The sequence below is a fragment of the Salvelinus fontinalis genome, chromosome 1 (genome assembly GCF_029448725.1).
Source record: "Salvelinus fontinalis isolate EN_2023a chromosome 1, ASM2944872v1, whole genome shotgun sequence".
NCBI classification, from domain to species: Eukaryota; Metazoa; Chordata; class Actinopteri; order Salmoniformes; family Salmonidae; genus Salvelinus; species Salvelinus fontinalis.
The window spans coordinates 2232592-2255619 of record NC_074665.1 but is presented as its reverse complement, the minus strand read 5'-3'; the positions used below and the strand labels follow the sequence as shown (position 1 = coordinate 2255619).

Genomic DNA, 23028 nt, shown 5'->3' with positions numbered 1-23028 from the left:
AAAGTTTATGATGAGTTCTTTGGTCAGATTAGGTGACTGTCCAAAATACCCCGGATAATTTGGGGAATCGATGCTACATATTCACAACGTATAACCACGGTTTACAGCTCAAAATATGCACATTTTCGAACAAAACATAAGTGTATTGTGTAACATGATGTTATAAGACTCATCTGATGAAGTTGGTCAAGGTTAGTGATTAATTTTATATCTTTTGCGAATGCTATCTATGCGGTGAATAAATGCATTTGTGTGTTTAGCGTTATATTAGCTTATCACAATAGCCATAGTGTTTTCACTGTAAAACATTTAAAATCTGAAATATTGGCTGGATTCACAAGATGTTTATCTTTCATTTGCTGTACACCATGTATTTTTCATAAATGTTTTATGATGAGTATTTAGGCATTTCACGTTGCTCTAATTATTCTGGCTGCTTCGGTGCTATTTGAGATTGTAGCTGCAATGTAAAACTGATTTATACATCAAATATGCACATTTTCAAACAAAACATATATTTATTGTATAACATGTTATAAGACTGTCATCTGATGAAGTTGTTTCTTGGTTAGTGATTAATTATATCTCTACTTGGTCGGTTTTGTGATAGCTGCCTATGCGGTAAAAAAAAAAATGGTGAAAATATGCGGTTGAGTACATAGTGTTTTCGCTGTAAAACATTTTAAAATTCGGAAATGACGGCTGGATTAACAAGATGTGTATCTTTCATCTGGTGTCTTGGATTTGTGATTTCATGAAATTTATATGCTAGTATTTACTTGTGGCGCTATGCTAGGCTATGCTAGTCAGCTTTTTACTGATGAGGGTGCTCCTGGATCAGGGATGGTGATGAAGTAGGAGGTTAACTTCTTATGGCTGCAGGGCCGTCCAAGTCCAGGGCGCGACATTCAAAAGATATTTTTTAGAAATATTTAACTTTCACACATTAACAAGTCCAATACAGCAAATGAAAGATACACATCTTGTGAATCCAGCCAACAAGTCCGATTTTTACAATGTTTTACAGCGAAAACACCACGTATATTTATGTTAGCTCACCACCAAATACAAAAAAAGCACAGACATTTTTCACAGCACAGGTAGCTTGCACAAAACCAACCAAACTAACCAAGAAACAACTTCATCAGATGACAGTCTTATAACAAGTTATACAATAAATCTATGTTTTGTTGGAAAAATGTGCATATTTAGCGGCACAAATCGTGGTTATACATTGGGAAAACTTAGCATCTTTTTCCCAGAATGTCCGGATATATTTCTGACACTCACCTATTCTAATCAAATAACTATTCATAGACTTTACTAAAAAATACATGTTGTATTGGAAATGATAGATACACTAGTTCTTAATGCAATCGCCGTGTTAGAATTCTAAAAAATAACTCCATTACGACATGCAGCTTACGTTATGACGAGAGAGCGCCCAAAATCTGGGCGCAGACTAATAGTACACATGTTCGATCTTCCATCAGAGTGTTGTACAAGGGGTCCTTTGTCGGGAACAACCGTTGTTTGGTTTTAGAAAGGCATTTTTCCCTCTTGAATTAGCAAGCACACTAGCCAAGTAGCGCGACGCTCTCCTTCCTGAACAAACGCAACACGCCTAACCTCCCGAAAAAATTTCAATAATATGATAAAACTAAATTGAAAAAACATACTTCACAATGATATTGTCACATTTATCAAATACAATCAAAGCCAGAGATAGTAGCCGTCTATAACGACAGCTTTTCAGAAGGCAATCCCCGGTTCCTTCTCGCGCCTTCCTGAAAACAGGAAATTGGTGTCACGTCATGCCAAGAGCTCTTATTCGACCTCAGATCAAACTATACACTCCATTTCTTCTCTCACTGCCTGTTGACATCTAGTGGAAGGCGTATGAAGTGCATGTATACTAATACATATCAAGCAAATGAATAGGGATGCCCTGGAACAGAGCATCGATTTCAGATTTTCCACTTCCTATCAGGAAGTTTGCTGCAAAATTAGTTCTGTTTTACACAGACATAATTCAAACGGTTTTAGAAACTAGAGAGTGTTTTCTATCCAATAGTAATAATAATATGCATATTGTACGAGCAAGAATTGAGTACGAGGCCGTTTGAAATGGGCACCTTTCATCCAAGCTACTCAATACTGCCCCCTGCAGCCCAAAGAAGTTAAGAACCCTAGAAAAATGTGCTTTTGGACCTGACTTTTGAAAATGGATAGGGGTCCTCTATTCCAATCCTAAAGCAACAGAACTTACAAATGGAAATATGTATTTTATAGAGGCACAAGGCAGGGTTGCTCCCTCTCCTATTTACCAGTTTTAGTGCCTCTTGCAACAGTGAGCACAGATCCATAGAGGGAGAACAGAACACAAGCTGATCCTCTTCAGTCTGTACCACCATTTCTTACTTGTATTGAATCATATTGTAGTTTGTCAGGCTACAAAATGTATTGGAATTATTCGGAAGCAATGCCAAATGTTACTCTGGAACCGGTACCCCATTTAAATTTCAAATGGGTTTCTATTGGGATGAAATATTTAACTTGAATTTGGAGGTGACATTTTTTTTGTGCCACCACTAGTCAAGATTAAGACCAATTTAGAAGAAAAAAAAAGAAGCGAAAATAGATATATTTTTACTTTTATGGGGAAAGATCAATGTGATTAAAATGGCTGCGGTCCCTCAATTTAATAATATTTCTGCAATGTTGTTACCTATGAATTTTCCAGATCGGTATTTTAAACAATATGACAAATTAAATTAAATACTTTGTGGGGGGAAAAAATTGATTGATGTGCTCACCAAGGGATGTAGGAGGCTTCACCAGATGTTACATTGTACCATTTATGATTTGAAACGGCTAAATCATTGGGGTAAAAGGGATGCTGGTTTGGATAACAATAGAACAGGAACAAAGTTATCCTTTCACCCCTGTTGATACTCTGTCACAGTCTTAGAGGGGAGAGGTCTGATGATACTCTGTCACACAGTCTTACAGAGGAGAGGTCTGATGATACTCTGTCACACAGTCTTACAGGAGAGAGGTCTGTTGGCTAATGAAAGGAATTCATTCTAAAGGTGATCTGTACAATGAAGATGTTTTTATGACACTCAGATTACTTTTTTTTTTTTTTTTTATCCTTAGAATCTAGAAGGGTCCTACTCTGAGTTGTCATGTGTCTAAGACTGGGAGGTGATGACTGGAGCTTGTGAACCCATTTAGTTCTGTATAGTAGCTTGTGAGATAATATGTGCTATGTCTGGATGTCATGCTCAATGTTTTTATGCTGTACAATGTTTTATTTGTGAAAATAAATGACAATAATAAAAAAAATATGACCGACTTACCATAAATTACTGTATTCCATAATTCCTAATTTGCATATTAAGTGCCCAATTCGCATCATACCGCATTTTAACGTATCATTGTTACTTTTATTTGAATATGTGTTCTACATCAGCCCTGAGAATGTCATAACAATATGACCACCCCGTCTTGAGATATTGGACAAAACGTGTCGAATTTAAGAAGCAAGAGCAGTGACTTGGCGCCGGCGGCAGTGACTTGGCGGCAGTGACAGTCCAGGACCAGGAGCGATGCAGCCACTTCATGTTTTTGATTTAACCAGGTGTGTTGAATTTCTGCAATCACTGAACTGATCAATTAGCTCAGTTGGTCAGGGCTGCGTTCAGTACATCACAACGTAATAGGACGTTTAATTGAATGGAAACTGTGCTTTACTCAATGACCAGATAAAAACAGGGGAAAGGTTTGGATAGTGAATTCCAAACGAACTGCTGCCCTTTAAAAACGTCACTCATTGCACAAACCACCGAACGGAGCAAACGTGCAGGATCTCAAAATATGTTCAAGAACCAGCAAGAATGTTGGGGGAAAATGTGTTGTTCAGTACAAACCGTTCCGCAATGTAGCAAACTTTCAAGCGAACTGAACGCACCCCTGGCGTGGTGCCTAGTTGGAACAAAATCCTGAAGTATCTGTGGCACTCAACAGGGTTGCCTACCCCTGGACTAGGGATTAACATTGACCTGTCTGCAACCTTGTCCAACAACTTCACAATAAGATCTCACCAATGGAAAAATCCTATCCACATGAAAGAACGTTGTGTGTTCATGACAAGCTTCTCTATAACATGGAATACAAAGCACAACACCAGCATCACAGGTTCATTTAGACCCCTAACACCCTAGTATTGGGGTTCTGCCGCAGAGTATCATGGGTATTGCTGTGTTGTAGATATTACATTCTAGATATCACATTCTATATAAATGGTTGAAGTGCACTCTAAAAATTCAGGGTTCAACAAGGGTCCTTCTAAGAACCTCAAAGTTCTTGGCTCTGAAAATTGCCACCAAAAAAAGGTTCCTCCAAGAACCCCATAGGAGGTGGGAATCGTCGAGGAACCTCCTTAGCTGGTGGGGGTTCTCGCAGGAAGCCAACAAACATTTGGATTGACAGCAGGTGCAGTAACTTAGCAATGGTAAGATCTCCTCAATTTAAGGTGTATCCCTTATATGATTTAAATCAATATTGTTTCGTGATGATACCGTCTATCTTTTCATATTTGTGCAAATCTTTCTAAAAAAAAAACAGTAAAATGGACACAAGTCAATGGATATCAATCAACAAAGAGTTAAGAATATGTTGAAGGCTAGCTGTATTGGGAGCAGATGACTGAACGGCTCACTTGTCTGTATACCTACAGACACGAGGAGGCATACTAAGGTATGTCTATTGGTCTGCAGATCACATTTACCATCCTCACCTCTTTAATTAAAATCCCATAAGGCCTCTACATTATGGTCAAGGATGTGTATAAAGACCATGATCAAAACTGTTTCACATTCACCACAAAAACCAAGGTATGAATACTGTTGTGTGCATGTTTTGTTAAACATCTGTAGAATTACTATTTTTAGAATTGACAGACTTCTCCTTCCCTACACCTCTGACGAATAGAGAAACAGGAAACCTGTTCAATTACCATGCACTGCAAAAATCATTCTGGCTATGGATACGGAGAACATTAACATCAAACACGGCAGAGGATATACCCAGTAGACTTGAGGCTCTACTGGGAATTTACCTCATATTGTGATTATTATTTTAGTGGCAGAAAACAATAAAAAAAGGGAGAACTAAAATATGGTGTTGTGCGTATTATTATTATCAACAATTATACATAGGCGAGGGGGGGGGGGGGGGGGGGGTAGTTAACCCCAAACTTATCGGTGTTCCCCCACAGTTTCAATGTAAAGAACCCCTAAAGGATACTCCAGGAACCTTTTATTTCGTGAGTGTGATTCTGGTCTCATCACTAATTAATTGTTATAAAGACGTGGTCCCGAAATCCAGGAGACAAAATACAGTATAAACATTTTCAGTATATTCTTATACTTTTCTAGTCCAACTAAACAATGTATAATCCAATGAGCGGTTTCAACACAGCTAGACAAAAAGTTGACACAATGAAAATATTACAGTACCATAATCTTTCTCCAACGAGATGGTCGCTCTGTTTGTCCACAACCAGAAGTGCACCACTACCGCGACAACACACGGAACTAGAAGCAAGACTAGGCTTCGCATGGACGGATCGCTCGGTGGAGATTCCAACGGTTAACGAGTAGGCTATAAACTGGGTCCGGTAGTGGTGTGTTGTTATCTGTGTGTAGCATGAAACGGTATGTGCCTCTTGTACATTTCTGTGCTAAATGTCACATGTCTGCCTCGCTCCTGTTCTGATGACGATGGTCATTCAACCAATGGAAGTGTAGACATCGAACCGCTATGTTTTCTGGGATATGAAGTACTGTAGTCATTACGCCACAGGTCGCTAAAACAACAAAATATTTGCGCAACTGGGAGCGGTCCTATTTTATCATTGAGATTTCAACATACAGTAGTAGTAGGCTATTACTGATCTTTAAGCAATGCTAGTATTGTTACATGTATATACGGTACCAGTCAAATGTTGGACACACCTACTCATTCAGGGTTGTTCTTTATTTTTACTATTTTCTACATTGTTGAATAATAGTGAAGACATCAACACTATGAAATAACACATATGGAATCATGTAGTAACCAAAACAAGTGTTAAACAAATCAAAATATATTTTAGATTCTTCAAAGCAGCCACCCGTTGCATTCTCAACCTGCTTCACCTGGAATGCTTTTCCAACAGTCTTCCCACATATACTGATCACTTGTTGGCTGCTTTTCCTTCACTCTGCGGTCCAACTCATCCCAAACCATCTCAATTGGATTAAGGTCAGGAGTGATTGTGGAGGCCAGGTCATCTGATGCAGCACTCCATCACTCTCCTTGGTCAAATAACCCTTACACAGCCTGGAGGTGTGTTTTGGGTCATTGTCCTGTTGAAAAACAAATGATAGTCCCACTAAGCCCAAACCAGATGGGATGGCGTATCGCTGCAGAATGCTGTGGTAGCCATGCTGTTTAAGTGTGCCTTGAATTCTAAATAAATCACAGACAGTGTAACCAGAAAAGCACCCCCACACCTCCTCCTCCATGCTTCATGTTACGAACCACACATGTGGGGATCATCCGTTCACCTACTCTGCATCTCACAAAGACACGGCGGTTGGAACCAAATATCTCAAATTTAGACTAATTTGACCAAAGGACAGATTTCCACCGGTCTAATGTTCATTGCTCGTGTTTCTTGGCCCAAGCAAGTCTCTTCTTATTGGTGTCCTTTAGTAGTGGTTTCTTTGCAGCAATTCAACCATGAAGGCCTGATTCACCCAGTCTCCTCTGAACAGTTGATGTTGACATGCGTCTGTTACTTGAACTCTGCAATTTCTGAGGCTGGTAACTCTAATGAACTTATCCTCTGCAGCAGAGGTAACTCTGGGTCTTCCTTTCCTGTGGCCGTCCTCATGAGAGCCAGTTTCATCATAGCGCTTAATGGTTTTTGGACTGCACTTGAAGTAACGTTCAAAGTTCTTGAAGTTTTCCGCATTGACTGACCTTCATGTCTTAAAGTAATGATGGACTGTCATTTCTCTTTGCTTATTTGAGCTGTTCTTGCCATAATATGGACTTGGTCTTTTACCAAATGGGGCTGTCTTCTGTATACCACCCCTACCTTGTCACAACACAACTGATTGGCTCAAACACATTAAGAAGGAAAGACATTCCACAAATTAACATTTAACAAGGCACATCTGTTAATTGAAATGTATTCCAGGTGACTACCTCATGAAGCTGGTTGAGAGAATGCCACAAGTGTGCAAAGCTGTCATCAAGGCAAAGCGTGGCTACTTTGAAGAATCTCAACTATAAAATATATTTTGATTTGTTTAATACTTTTTTTGGTTATTTCATGATTCCATATGTGTTATTTCATAGTTTTGATGTCTTCACTAGTATTCTACAATGTGGAAAATAGTAAAAAATAAAGAAAACCCCTTGAATGAGTAGGTGTGTCCAGACTTTTGACTGGTACTGTGCATGAATTTAAATAATAAAATATATATATAGAAAAAGGGACCACAGACCACTTGGGTTTCCATTTCCTTTAATTCATGTTGATCCAGCTAGGGGGTTAATACAAAGCCTGCAATTCATTTCTACATTTTTTTTTTTTTTAAATAAGTAATTCCATTGATTTGTACAGCTGCGCGTCTACACAACCTTAAGTAAAGCAACCAAACCTCTACACAATATGTGCATTAAGTAAAGCACCCATCATCTATACATTGTTGGATCCTAAACGGCACTCGATTCCCTTTATAGTCCTCTGCTTTTGACCAGGGCCCATAGGGAATAAGGTACCATTTGGAACAAAGACATTAAAAATAGGCAATATTTCTCATCATAAGACTCCTCAGTCAGAAATAAATCCGTGCAAAGTTCACGTTTGAGACACGAAATCCATGTGTATGTCCCAGATGGCACCCTACTCCCTTTATAGTGCACTATTTTGGCCCGGGCCCATAGGACACTACACAGGGCTCTGGTCTAAAGTAGTGCACTATTGTAGGGAATATGGTGCCATTTGGCACTTAGCCCATGTTTCATGTCCAGATTTGGCACCACCCTTTTAACTGAGGTCTGTTGGATTAGAGACCCTGAAGAGTTCACACAAACACAACTAAAGTCTGAGTTAAGTCCAATATCTGGTTTCAGTGACAGTTCTAGGACAGTTCAAGGAATTGTGTAGCTTGGGTACCAAAGAGTGGCAGGATGGCACAAACAGACTGGTAACGCAGGCTAGGAAAGATGTATGATACCTAATGAGGAAACACTAGGCTACTACTGTAAAGTACCAACAGCAACAACAACAAAGTTGCAAAATTCCGGTAACTTTCCAAAAATTCCCAGATTTTCCTGAAATCCTTGCAAAGTAGTCTGTATTTGCTGCTTATTCCCTCCTACTTTTGTGAATTTTACAACCGGGACTTCTGGGAAAACGTGAGATTTTTGAAAAAGTTATTTGAATTTTGCAAGCCTAAACAAAAACGTTTTAATTTGATTATTTACAGAATGTAAAGTGTTGAAGCAGATGAAACCTGAACCATAAAAAGGGATCATATAACATGTAAACAGACCCTTATATTAGTTATTGTTAAAAAAAATACTCAGGAGTATCAATCACACATTTTATAAACGGTTTAAACCTAAGTATCATACAATCTCCAAATCAGTAGCACTACACACCATGATGTTGTAATTGTCAGTGCTGTGCTACAGATATAGTACAACAACAACAATAATAATAATAATAATAATAATAATAATAAATACAACTAATAACAAGAATATTTTTGTATTTGTTTTTTTGTAAAAATGTGCTAAATAGGTATCTACCACCACGAACAGGAAATGCTTTGACACATTGTGCTTTTTGAAAACAAAATAAAAGCCTTTGGGTTGACAGTGTCATAGAGAATAGGCCTCCTACATCCACTGATAACTTACACACTGATTGACTGTACTGTGCACTCTGGCTCAAATGGCACTCTATTCCCTATATAGTGCACTTATTTTGACCAGAGCCCTGGTCTAAAGTAGTGCACTAATATAGGAAATAGGGGGCCATTTCTGACGCACCCTCTAAAATACTTCCACCCTGTCGGCAAAATAAGAGAATGTCAGACATTTCCGGTAACCTTCCCAAAATTCCCAGGTTTTCCCGAAATCCAAGTTGTAAGATTCCCGAAATCAGCAGGAAATCTGGAATCCTGGTGAAGTTACCGTAATTGAACAATCCTAGACCTGGATGGAGCACAGAGAAACATGCAGGCCTTGGGTTGGTTGGCTGTTTGGTATAAAGACTTGCCATTCACAACCATTCATTCACTCACTCAGGACAGAACAGGCAACATATAGATAGGAAAAAGAAACAGGCTCAGGAAACAAATGAAGCAGTTTATAATAAAACAAAGGAATAAACAACATAGAAAAAGTGATGTCAAAATAGTAAAGTTCAATATATCAGGCGCTTTGGGCAAAATGTTTATGTTCTGCAGTTAAAGCAGGATAGACTGGTTTGTCATCAGAGCCCTGGGGGACACCAGTAATGAGACACTAAAGAGGACCTAGTACAGAGCCCTGGGGGACACCAGTAATGAGACACTAAAGAGGACCTAGTAGAGAGCCCTGGGGGACACCAGTAGTGAGATATTAGAGGACCCAGTACAGAGCCCTGGGGGACACCAGTAGTGAGACATTAGAGGACCTAGTAGAGAGCCCTGGGGGACACCAGTAATGAGATATTAGAGGACCTAGTAGAGAGCCCTGGGGGACACCAGTAATGAGATATTAGAGGACCTAGTATAGAGCCCTGGGGGACACCAGTAATGAGATATTAGAGGACCTAGTAGAGAGCCCTGGGGGACACCAGTAATGAGATATTAGAGGACCTAGTAGAGAGCCCTGGGGGACACCAGTAATGAGATATTAGAGGACCTAGTAGAGAGCCCTGGGGGACACCAGTAGTAAGATCCTATATGATGCGGATTATTAAGGGTGAGATTAAATATGTATGTAGTATAATAACTGTATAATGCCTTTAAAATGGGTCTTAATTTTTAGTTGGCTGGTTAGAATCACTGCTCGTTGGATGTTACACCTGAGTCTAACCACACATAGTGAACAGGGGCTCAGGTGTGTACGAGATGTGTTGGCCCAGAGTTGACAGCTGTCCATAGTGCACTCTATAGAGATACAACTATTTTACCCATTTCAGACAGAAGACGTGGTATATTACCTGTAAAAAACAAAGAAAAGGTAATGTTTATATGAGCCCCTTTCAAACAGCCCCTTATTGACCACTTTCCTGCAGGTATACCCCTTTAATACATATCAGTGGGTAGCTGGCAAATTCGGAGGGGTGGGGAGTGTGGTTAAACCATGGGGGCTGTTTGCATTTCAAGTTAGGGAGGTGTTAAACAATGGAAGTGTTAATGAATTTACCTGCCAAAAAAGCAGAGAAGCATTCACAGAGACCTGATACCTGCATGTTGGTTACTGGGGCTGTGAAAATGCAGGAATCACGACTAGGTCTTTAGGTGGGTTTTATTTCTCCTTGTTTTTTACCCACTACCCCTTTCAGATATACAAAAGAGCTGGTATAAAAAAGCTGGCATGTTTAAAATAGGGGGATTTGTCTGTATATGAAAGGGATATGTGGTACACTATATCAACAGATGGGACTCGAGCACAGGGTTCCTGTAGCCCGAAAACAGAATAAATATGCACTTCTGTTCTCGTAGACACATTCACAACATCCACACTCTTCCTGAATGTCAAAGCACACGATTGTTGAGAGTTTCGAGTATGTACTCAGAATAGTGTATATTGTAAAACAGAACAGCGTATCGAGTGGTGAAAGATAATAATATGTTTAATACTACAGTAAACGGTAGTTAGATTGGTAGGCGTTGGGGGGGGGGGGGGGGGGGGCTATGTTGGGTATGGAGAAATGGAGAGTGGGAACTAACATGCTTTATACACATCATGGTTTAAATGTAAATGTAATCATGGGTATACACTCGAAGAACATTTAAGATGAACGACTATATCAAATTAAAAAAATACCACGGTTTGTTTGTTTCCTGAGGCATGTAAATAAAATGATCTAGCATAATAAAAAGAAAATAAAACATTTGATAATAAAAAAATATCATCATAAAGCACTAATCGAGGCTGTTCTCTAACAACCAACAAATAAGCAACAATAAGTTTGCAAAATTCTGGGAACTTTCCCCAAATTCGCTGGTTTTCTAGAAATCATTGTCGGAGGATTACTGATTTCCTGCGTATTGCCCCTCGTAATTCCAGGAATCTTCCAACCAGGATTTCTGGAAAAACTTGCACATTTTGAGGAAAGCTACCAGAATTTTGCAAACCAAAACACTAATAACCAACCTATCAAAGATACAGGAGACGTTAAAGACCCACTCCAGTCTCCCTAGAACCTCATTTATCACATGATTTACTTAACAAAGGGTACATCTCAAAAGGTGCTTCAGGTATCCTCATGACAGTAGGGGGGCCTCTCTCTTTTGTCCTCAATTACTGCTCTATTGTTTCCTCAAGCAAAGGGGGGCAGGCTGATCACAGACTGCAGCATTAGACCAACTACTTGAATTTCGCAATTGTGTGTAAAAAATAAAAAATAAAATAAAAAATACATTTAGCTTTTAAACATTTTGGTTGTTGTACTTTAATGTATTTATTACTTGGAATATCATTTTTCCAAAGGGAAAAGTTCTCAAATACCTGGAGTGGGACTTTTACACTCAAACAAGCTCCCTGGGTTGCCAGATGTAAAAGGTATCTAAACCCACCCAACCCTTCAGCCTCTAGGGACAGAGTTGACCAATGACAACAGTGTGTACCTGGCAACCTCAATTCAACAGTAGCCAGTAAGATGTATGCCAGCAGTAGTAAAGTTAGTTCACTGTGAAAGGGATGATCTCTTCCACTTTACTGTCCCCACCTTTTCAATGGGCTTCAAGATTATATCATAACATTTGTGATATGTCTAATTATATTTGTGGATGAATTTACTTCTATCAGATGCCTTTTCATGAAGATTTTTTTTTAATGAAGAACATTTTCATATGTTTTTTTTTGCACTTGAAGACCATTAGAAAAAGAAAGAAAAATCTAAAAGTTGAAAAACTACAAGGCTGAAAGGGCAGTCACTTCCTGGTTACGTTCACAGCGTGTTGTTAGCTTCAGGTACGGTGAAGACAGAAGAGGAGACGCCAGGCATTATTCCACGCCTGAACCAGGGCCCGGCCTAAGGCTGGTCTGCCCCCTACTGGGCATCAGAGGATAGTGCAGAATAACTTCTTCTCCCGGAAGGGGTTCTCCGAGGCGGGCACGGGCACGATGAGGGGGTCCTCACGTATGTGGGCGTCGCAATACGCCATCAGGTCCGCTGCCGCTTTGGACACCTGGGGAGGGGGAGGATTATGGTTAGGATTCTGCCATGGTAAAAGAAGAGCTAAAGATATAGCAATGAAAAGGTGTGATAACCCTAACCTTAACTCTAACCTTAACCACACTGCTAACATTAACCACACTGCTAACATTAACCACACTGCTAACCCTAACCACACTGCTAACCCTAACCACACTGCTAACCCTAACCACACTGCTAACATTAACCACACTGCTAACATTAACCACACTGCTAACCCTAACATTAACCACACTGCTAACCCTAACATTAACCACACTGCTAACCCTAACATTAACCACACTGCTAACCCCAACCTTAACCACACTGCTAACCCTAACCACACTGCTAACCCTAACCACACTGCTAACATTAACCACACTGCTAACCCTAACATTAACCACACTGCTAACCCTAACATTAACCACACTGCTAACCCCAACCTTAACCACACTGCTAACCCTAACCACACTGCTAACCCTAACCACACTGCTAACCCTAACCACACTGCTAACCCCAACCTTAACCACACTGCTAACCCTAACCACACTGCTAACCCTAACATTAACCACACTGCTAACCCTAACCACACTGCTAACATTAACCACACTGCTAACCCTAACCACACTGCTAACCCTAACCACACTGCTAACCCTAACCACACTGCTAACCCTAACCACACTGCTAACCCTAACCACACTGCTAACCCTAACCACACTGCTAACCCTAACCACACTGCTAACCTTAACCACACTGCTAACCTTAACCACACTGCTAACCTTAACCACACTGCTAACCTTATACCTAACCCTAACCACACTGCTAACCCTAACCACACTGCTAACCCTAACATTAACCACACTGCTAACCCTAACCACACTGCTAACCCTAACATTAACCACACTGCTAACCCTAACCCTAACCACACTGCTAACCCTAACCACACTGCTAACCCTAACCACACTGCTAACCCTAACATTAACCACACTGCTAACCTTAACTCTAACCACACTGCTAACCCTAACATTAACCACACTGCTAACCCTAACATTAACCACACTGCTAACCCTAACCTTAACCACACTGCTAACCCTAACATTAACCACACTGCTAACCCTAACATTAACCACACTGCTAACCCTAACCACACAGCTAACCCTAATGTCTAACCTTAACCACACTGCTAACCCTAACATTAACCACACTGCTAACCCTAACCTTAACCACACTGCTAACCCTAACCACACTGCTAACCCTAACCTTAACCACACTGCTAACCCTAACATTAACCACACTGCTAACCCTAACATTAACCACACTGCTAACCCTAATGTCTAACCTTAACCACACTGCTAACCCTAACCTTAACCACACTGCTAACCCTAACATTAACCACACTGCTAACCCTAACATTAACCACACTGCTAACCCTAATGTCTAACCTTAACCACACTGCTAACCCTAACATTAACCACACTGCTAACCCTAACGTTAACCACACTGCTAACCCTAACCACACTGCTAACCCTAACCTTAACCACAATGCTAACCCTAACATTAACATTAACCACACTGCTAACCCTAACATTAACCACACTGCTAACCCTAACCTTAACCACACTGCTAACCCTAACCTTAACCACACTGCTAACCCTAACCTTAACCACACTGCTAACCCTAACCTTAACCACACTGCTAACCCTAACATTAACATTAACCACACTGCTAACCCTAACCTTAACCACACTGCTAACCCTAACCTTAACCACACTGCTAACCCTAACCTTAACCACACTGCTAACCCTAACATTAACCACACTGCTAATCCCAACCACACTGCTAACCCTAACCCTAACCACACTGCTAACCCTAACCACACTGCTAACCCTAACCTTAACCACACTGCTAACCCTAACCACACTGCTAACCCTAATGTCTAACCTTAACCACACTGCTAACCCAAACCTTAACCACACTGCTAACCCTAACCTTAACCACACTGCTAACCCTAACCACACTGCTAACCCTAACCTTAACCACACTGCTAACGCTAACATTAACCACACTGCTAACCCTAACCTTAACCACACTGCTAACCCTAACCACACTGCTAACCCTAACCACACTGCTAACCCTAACCACACTGCTAACCCCAACCTTAACCACACTGCTAACCCTAACATTAACCACCCTGCTAACCCTAACCACACTGCTAACCCTAACCTTAACCACACTGCTAACCCTAACCTTAACCACACTGCTAACCCTAACATTAACCACACTGCTAACCCTAACCTTAACCACACTGCTAACCCTAACCACACTGCTAACCCTAACCACACTGCTAACCCTAACCACACTGCTAACCCTAACCTTAACCACACTGCTAACCCTAACCTTAACCACACTGCTAACCCTAACCTTAACCACACTGCTAACCCTAACCTTAACCACACTGCTAACCCTAACCTTAACCACACTGCTAACCCTAACCTTAACCACACTGCTAACCCTAACATTAACCACACTGCTAACCTTAACCTTAACCACACTGCTAACCTTAACCACACTGCTAACCCTAATGTCTAACCTTAACCACACTGCTAACCCTAATGTCTAACCTTAACCACACTGCTAACCCTAACCTCCCTGCTAACCCTAACCTTAACCAAACTGCTAACCCTAACCTTAACCACACTGCTAACCCTAACATTAACCACACTGCTAACCCTAACATTAACCACACTGCTAACCCTAACCACACTGCTAACCCTAACCTTAACCACACTGCTAACCCTAATGTCTAACCTTAACCACACTGCTAACCCTAACCTTAACCACACTGCTAACCCTAACCTTAACCACACTGCTAACCCTAACCTTAACCACACTGCTAACCCTAACCTTAACCACACTGCTAACCCTAACCTTAACCACACTGCTAACCCTAACCACACTGCTAACCCTAACCACACTGCTAACCCTAACCACACTGCTAACCCTAACCTTAACCACACTGCTAACCCTAACCACACTGCTAACCCTAACCACACTGCTAACCCTAACCACACTGCTAACCCTAACCTTAACCACACTGCTAACCCTAACATTAACCACACTGCTAACCCTAACCTTAACCACACTGCTAACCCTAACATTAACCACACTGCTAACCCTAACATTAACCACACCGCTAACCCTAACCTTAACCACACTGCTAACCCTAACCTTAACCACACTGCTAACCCTAACCTTAACCACACTGCTAACCCTAACCTTAACCACATTGCTAACCCTAACCACACTGCTAACCCTAACCACACTGCTAACCCTAACCACACTGCTAACCCTAACCACACTGCTAACCCTAACCTTAACCACACTGCTAACCCTAACCTTAACCACACTGCTAACTCTAACCTTAACCACACTGCTAACCCTAACCACACTGCTAACCCTAACCTTAACCACACTGCTAACCCTAACCTTAACCACACTGCTAACCCTAACCTTAACCACACTGCTAACCCTAACCTTAACCACACTGCTAACCCTAACCACACTGCTAACCCTAACCACACTGCTAACCCTAACCACACTGCTAACCCTAACCACACTGCTAACCCTAACCACACTGCTAACCCTAACCACACTGCTAACCCTAACCACACTGCTAACCCTAACCACACTGCTAACCCTAACCACACTGCTAACCCTAACCACACCGCTAACCCTAACTTCACTGCTAACCCTAACATTAACCACACTGCTAACCCTAACCCTAACCACACTGCTAACCCTAACATTAACCACACTGCTAACCCTAACCACACCGCTAACCCTAACCACACCGCTAACCCTAACCACACTGCTAACCCTAACCTTAACCACACTGCTAACCCTAATGCCTAACCACACTGCTAACCCTAACCACACCGCTAACCCTAACCACACCGCTAACCCTAACCACACCGCTAACCCTAACCACACTGCTAACCCTAAACACACTGCTAACCCTAACCACACTGCTAACCCTAACCACACTGCTAACCCTAATGCATAACCTTAAATTAAGACCAAAAAGCAAATTTTTGTTTTAGTAACATACAATACAGCCAATTTTGACTTTGCAGCTGGGCCATCTAGCGGAATTCACTCAGTTCTGCCTCCAAGGAAAGATTCATGACAAACAACCACACTGCTAACCCTAACCACACTGCTAACCCTAACATTAACCACACTGCTAACCCTAACCCTAACCACACTGCTAAACCTAACCACACTGCTAACCCTAACCACACTACTAACCCTAACCACACTGCTAACCCTAACCACACTGCTAACCTTAACCACACTGCTAACCTTAACCACACTGCTAACCTTAACCCTAACCACACTGCTAACCTTAACCACACTGCTAACCTTAACCCTAACCCTAACCACACTGCTAACCCTAACCACACTGCTAACCTTAACCACACTGCTAACCTTAACCACACTGCTAACCCTAACCACACTGCTAACCCTAACCACACTGCTAACCCTAACATTAACCACACTGCTAACCCTAACATTAACCACACTGCTAACCCTAACATTAACCACACTGCTAACCCTAACCACACTGCTAACCCTAACCACACTGCTAACCCTAACCACACTGCTAACCCTAACCACACTGCTAACCCTAACCACACTGCTAACCCTAACCACACTGCTAACCCTAACCTTAACCACACTGCTAACTCTAACCACACTGCTAACCCTAACCTTAACCACACTGCTAACCCTAACCTTAACCACACTGCTAACCCTAACATTAACCACACTGCTAACCCTAATGTCTAACCTTAACCACACTGCTAACCCTAACCCTAACCACACTGCTAACCCTAACCTTAACCACACTGCTAACCCTAACCACACTGCTAACCCTAACCCTAACCACACTGCTAACCCTAACCCTAACCACACTGCTAACCCTAACCACACTGCTAACCCTAACCTTAACCACACTGCTAACCCTAACATTAACCACACTGCTAACCCTAACCTTAACCACACTGCTAACCCTAACCACACTGCTAACCCTAACATTAACCACACTGCTAACCCTAACATTAACCACACTGCTAACCCTAATGTCTAACCTTAACCACACTGCTAACCCTAACCCTAACCACACTGCTAACCCTAACCTTAACCACACTGCTAACCCTAACCACACTGCTAACCTTAACCCTAACCACACTGCTAACCCTAACCACACTGCTAACCCTAACCACACTGCTAACCCTAACCTTAACCACACTGCTAACCCTAACATTAACCACACTGCTAACCCTAACCTTAACCACACTGCTAACCCTAACCACACTGCTAACCCTAACATTAACCACACTGCTAACCCTAACATTAACCACACTGCTAACCCTAACAACACCGCTAACCCTAACCTTAACCACACTGCTAACCCTAACCCTAACCACACTGCTAACCCTAACCTTAACCACACTGCTAACCCTAACCACACTGCTAACCCTAACATTAACCACACTGCTAACCTTAACCACACTGCTAACCCTAACCCTAACCACACTGCTAACCCTAATGTCTAACCCTAACCACACTGCTAACCCTAATGTCTAACCTTAACCACACTGCTAACCCTAACCTTAACCACACTGCTAACCCTAACCTTAACCACACTGCTAGCCCTAACCTTAACCACACTGCTAACCCTAACCAAACTGCTAACCCTAACATTAACCACACTGCTAACCCTAACCACACTGCTAACCCTAACCTTAACCACACTGCTAACCCTAACCACACTGCTAACCCTAACATTAACCACACTGCTAACCCTAACATTAACCACACTGCTAACCCTAACCTTAACCACACTGCTAACCCTAACATTAACCACACTGCTAACCCTAACATTAACCACACTGCTAGCCCTAACCACACTGCTAACCCTAACATTAACCACACTGCTAACCCTAAAGATTCATGACAAGGTTAGAGGAGGGTTATAGTCCACTGGACAGGAGGGTTATAGTCCAATGGACAGGAGGGTAGAGGGTTATAGTCCACTGGACAGGAGGTTAGAGGAGGGTTATAGTCCACTGGACAGGAGGTTAGAGGAGGGTTATAGTCCACTGGACAGGAGGGTTATAGTCCACTGGACAGGAGGTTAGAGGAGGGTTATAGTCCACTGGACAGGAGGGTTATAGTCCACTGGACAGGAGGTTAGAGGAGGGTTATAGTCCACTGGACAGGAGGTTAGAGGAGGGTTATAGTCCACTGGACAGGAGGGTTATAGTCCACTGGACAGGAGGGTTATAGTCCACTGGACAGGAGGTTAGAGGAGGGTTATAGTCCACTGGACAGGAGGTTAGAGGAGGGTTATAGTCCACTGGACAGGAGGTTAGAGGAGGGTTATAGTCCACTGGACAGGAGGGTTATAGTCCACTGGACAGGAGGGTAGAGGAGGGTTATAGTCCACTGGACAGGAGGTTAGAGGAGGGTTATAGTCCACTGGACAGGAGGGTTATAGTCCACTGGACAGGAGGTTAGAGGAGGGTTATAGTCCACTGGACAGGAGGGTTATAGTCCACTGGTCAGGAGGGTAGAGGAGGGTTATAGTCCACTGGACAGGAGGTTAGAGGAGGGTTATAGTCCACTGGACAGGAGGGTTATAGTCCACTGGACAGGAGGTTAGAGGAGGGTTATAGTCCACTGGACAGGAGGGTTATAGTCCACTGGACAGGAGGGTTATAGTCCACTGGACAGGAGGGTAGAGGAGGGTTATAGTCCACTGGACAGGAGGGTAGAGGAGGGTTATAGTCCACTGGACAGGAGGTTAGAGGAGGGTTATAGTCCACTGGACAGGAGTGTAGAGGAGGGTTATAGTCCACTGGACAGGAGGTTAGAGGAGGGTTATAGTCCACTGGACAGGAGGGTTATAGTCCACTGGACAGGAGGTTAGAGGAGGGTTATAGTCCACTGGACAGGAGGTTAGAGGAGGGTTATAGTCCACTGGACAGGAGGGTTATAGTCCACTGGACAGGAGGTTAGAGGAGGGTTATAGTCCACTGGACAGGAGGTTAGAGGAGGGTTATAGTCCACTGGACAGGAGGGTTATAGTCCACTGGACAGGAGGTTAGAGGAGGGTTATAGTCCACTGGACAGGAGGTTAGAGGAGGGTTATAGTCCACTGGACAGGAGGGTTATAGTCCACTGGACAGGAGGTTAGAGGAGGGTTATAGTCCACTGGACAGGAGGTTAGAGGAGGGTTATAGTCCACTGGACAGGAGGGTTATAGTCCACTGGACAGGAGGTTAGAGGAGGGTTATAGTCCACTGGACAGGAGGGTTATAGTCCACTGGACAGGAGGGTTATAGTCCACTGGACAGGAGGGTAGAGGAGGGTTATAGTCCACTGGACAGGAGGGTTATAGTCCACTGGACAGGAGGTTAGAGGAGGATTATAGTCCACTGGACAGGAGTGTAGAGGAGGGTTATAGTCCACTGGACAGGAGGGTTATAGTCCACTGGACAGGAGGGTTATAGTCCACTGGACAGGAGTGTAGAGGAGGGTTATAGTCCACTGGACAGGAGGGTTATAGTCCACTGGACAGGAGGGTTATAGTCCACTGGACAGGAGGATTATAGTCCACTGGACAGGAGTGTAGAGGAGGGTTATAGTCCACTGGACAGGAGGGTTATAGTCCACTGGACAGGAGGGTTATAGTCCACTGGACAGGAGGTTAGAGGAGGGTTATAGTCCACTGGACAGGAGGGTTATAGTCCACTGGACAGGAGGGTTATAGTCCAATGGACAGGAGGTTAGAGGAGGGTTATAGTCCACTGGACAGGAGGGTAGAGGGTTATAGTCCACTGGACAGGAGGTTAGAGGAGGGTTATAGTCCACTGGACAGGAGGGTTATAGTCCAATGGACAGGAGGGTAGAGGGTTATAGTCCACTGGACAGGAGGGTTATAGTACACTGGACAGGAGGGTAGAGGAGGGTTATAGTCCACTGGACAGGAGGTTAGAGGAGGGTTATAGTCCACTGGACAGGAGGTTAGAGGAGGGTTATAGTCCACTGGACAGGAGGGTTATAGTCCACTGGACAGGAGGGTAGAGGAGGGTTATAGTCCACTGGACAGGAGGGTAGAGGAGGGTTATAGTCCACTGGACAGGAGGGTTATAGTCCACTGGACAGGAGGTTAGAGGAGGGTTATAGTCCACTGGACAGGAGGGTTATAGTCCACTGGACAGGAGGTTAGAGGAGGGTTATAGTCCACTGGACAGGAGGTTAGAGGAGGGTTATAGTCCACTGGACAGGAGGGTTATAGTCCACTGGACAGGAGGGTTATAGTCCACTGGACAGGAGGTTAGAGGAGGGTTATAGTCCACTGGACAGGAGGTTAGAGGAGGGTTATAGTCCACTGGACAGGAGGTTAGAGGAGGGTTATAGTCCACTGGACAGGAGGGTTATAATCCACTGGACAGGAGGGTTAGAGGAGGGTTATAGTCAACTAGACAGGAGGTTAGAGGAGGGTTATAGTCCACTGGACAGGAGGGTAGAGGAGGGTTATAGTCCACTGGACAGGAGGTTAGAGGAGGGTTATAGTCCACTGGACAGGAGGTTAGAGGAGGGTTATAGTCCACTGGACAGGAGGGTAGAGGAGGGTTATAGTCCACTGGACAGGAGGTTAGAGGAGGGTTATAGTCCACTGGACAGGAGGGTTATAGTCCACTGGACAGGAGGGTTATAGTCCACTGGACAGGAGGGTTATAGTCCACTGGACAGGAGGGTTATAGTCCACTGGACAGGAGGGTTATAGTCCACTGGACAGGAGGGTTATAGTCCACTGGACAGGAGGGTAGAGGAGGGTTATAGTCCACTGGACAGGAGGTTAGAGGAGGGTTATAGTCCACTGGACAGGAGGTTAGAGGAGGGTTATAGTCCACTGGACAGGAGGGTTATAGTCCACTGGACAGGAGGGTAGAGGAGGGTTATAGTCCACTGGACAGGAGGTTAGAGGAGGGTTATAGTCCACTGGACAGGAGGTTAGAGGAGGGTTATAGTCCACTGGACAGGAGGGTTATAGTCCACTGGACAGGAGGTTAGAGGAGGGTTATAGTCCACTGGACAGGAGGGTTATAGTCCACTGGACAGGAGGGTTATAGTCCACTGGACAGGAGGTTAGAGGAGGATTATAGTCCACTGGACAGGAGGTTAGAGGAGGGTTATAGTCCACTGGACAGGAGGGTTATAGTCCACTGGACAGGAGGGTAGAGGAGGGTTATAGTCCACTGGACAGGAGGGTTATAGTCCACTGGACAGGAGGTTAGAGGAGGATTATAGTCCACTGGACAGGAGTGTAGAGGAGGGTTATAGTCCACTGGACAGGAGGGTTATAGTCCACTGGACAGGAGGGTTATAGACCACTGGACAGGAGTGTAGAGGAGGGTTATAGTCCACTGGACAGGAGGGTTATAGTCCACTGGACAGGAGGGTTATAGTCCACTGGACAGGAGGTTAGAGGAGTGTTATAGTCCACTGGACAGGAGGGTTATAGTCCACTGGACAGGAGGGTTATAGTCCAATGGACAGGAGGTTAGAGGAGGGTTATAGTCCACTGGACAGGAGGGTAGAGGGTTATAGTCCACTGGACAGGAGGTTAGAGGAGGGTTATAGTCCACTGGACAGGAGGTTAGAGAAGGGTTATAGTCCACTGGACAGGAGGTTAGAGGAGGGTTATAGTCCACTGGACAGGAGGGTTATAGTCCACTGGACAGGAGGTTAGAGGAGGGTTATAGTCCACTGGACAGGAGGGTTATAGTCCACTGGACAGGAGGTTAGAGGAGGGTTATAGTCCACTGGACAGGAGGTTAGAGGAGGGTTATAGTCCACTGGACAGGAGGGTTATAGTCCACTGGACAGGAGGGTTATAGTCCACTGGACAGGAGGTTAGAGGAGGGTTATAGTCCACTGGACAGGAGGGTTATAATCCACTGGACAGGAGGGTTAGAGGAGGGTTATAGTCAACTAGACAGGAGGTTAGAGGAGGGTTATAGTCCACTGGACAGGAGGTTAGAGGAGGGTTATAGTCCACTGGACAGGAGGTTAGAGGAGGGTTATAGTCCACTGGACAGGAGGTTAGAGGAGGGTTATAGTCCACTGGACAGGAGGTTAGAGGAGGGTTATAGTCCACTGGACAGGAGGTTAGAGGAGGGTTATAGTCCACTGGACAGGAGGGTTATAGTCCACTGGACAGGAGGGTAGAGGAGGGTTATAGTCCACTGGACAGGAGGTTAGAGGAGGGTTATAGTCCACTGGACAGGAGGGTAGAGGAGGGTTATAGTCCACTGGACAGGAGGTTAGAGGAGGGTTATAGTCCACTGGACAGGAGGGTTATAGTCCACTGGACAGGAGGTTAGAGGAGGATTATAGTCCACTGGACAGGAGGTTAGAGGAGGGTTATAGTCCACTGGACAGGAGGTTAGAGGAGGGTTATAGTCCACTGGACAGGA

At 43.5% G+C, this 23028-nt stretch overlaps 2 protein-coding genes across 2 annotated transcripts in view; both read right to left on the bottom strand.

Annotated features, from left to right (window-relative positions):
• Positions 1 to 5789, bottom strand: part of b3galnt2 (beta-1,3-N-acetylgalactosaminyltransferase 2) — a 55741-nt gene extending 49952 nt beyond the window's left edge. The window contains exon 1 of the mRNA XM_055935666.1: positions 5523 to 5789. Coding sequence (XP_055791641.1) covers positions 5523 to 5625 — 103 coding nt within the window. The 5' untranslated portion in view covers positions 5626 to 5789. The remainder of the gene's footprint in view (positions 1 to 5522) is intronic.
• A 5262-nt stretch (positions 5790 to 11051) lies between these two features.
• The window catches only part of LOC129863486 (guanine nucleotide-binding protein G(I)/G(S)/G(O) subunit gamma-4), a 63059-nt gene continuing 51082 nt past the window's right edge, over positions 11052 to 23028 (bottom strand). Inside the window, exon 3 of the mRNA XM_055935554.1 lies at positions 11052 to 12473. Coding sequence (XP_055791529.1) covers positions 12345 to 12473 — 129 coding nt within the window. The 3' untranslated portion in view covers positions 11052 to 12344. The remainder of the gene's footprint in view (positions 12474 to 23028) is intronic.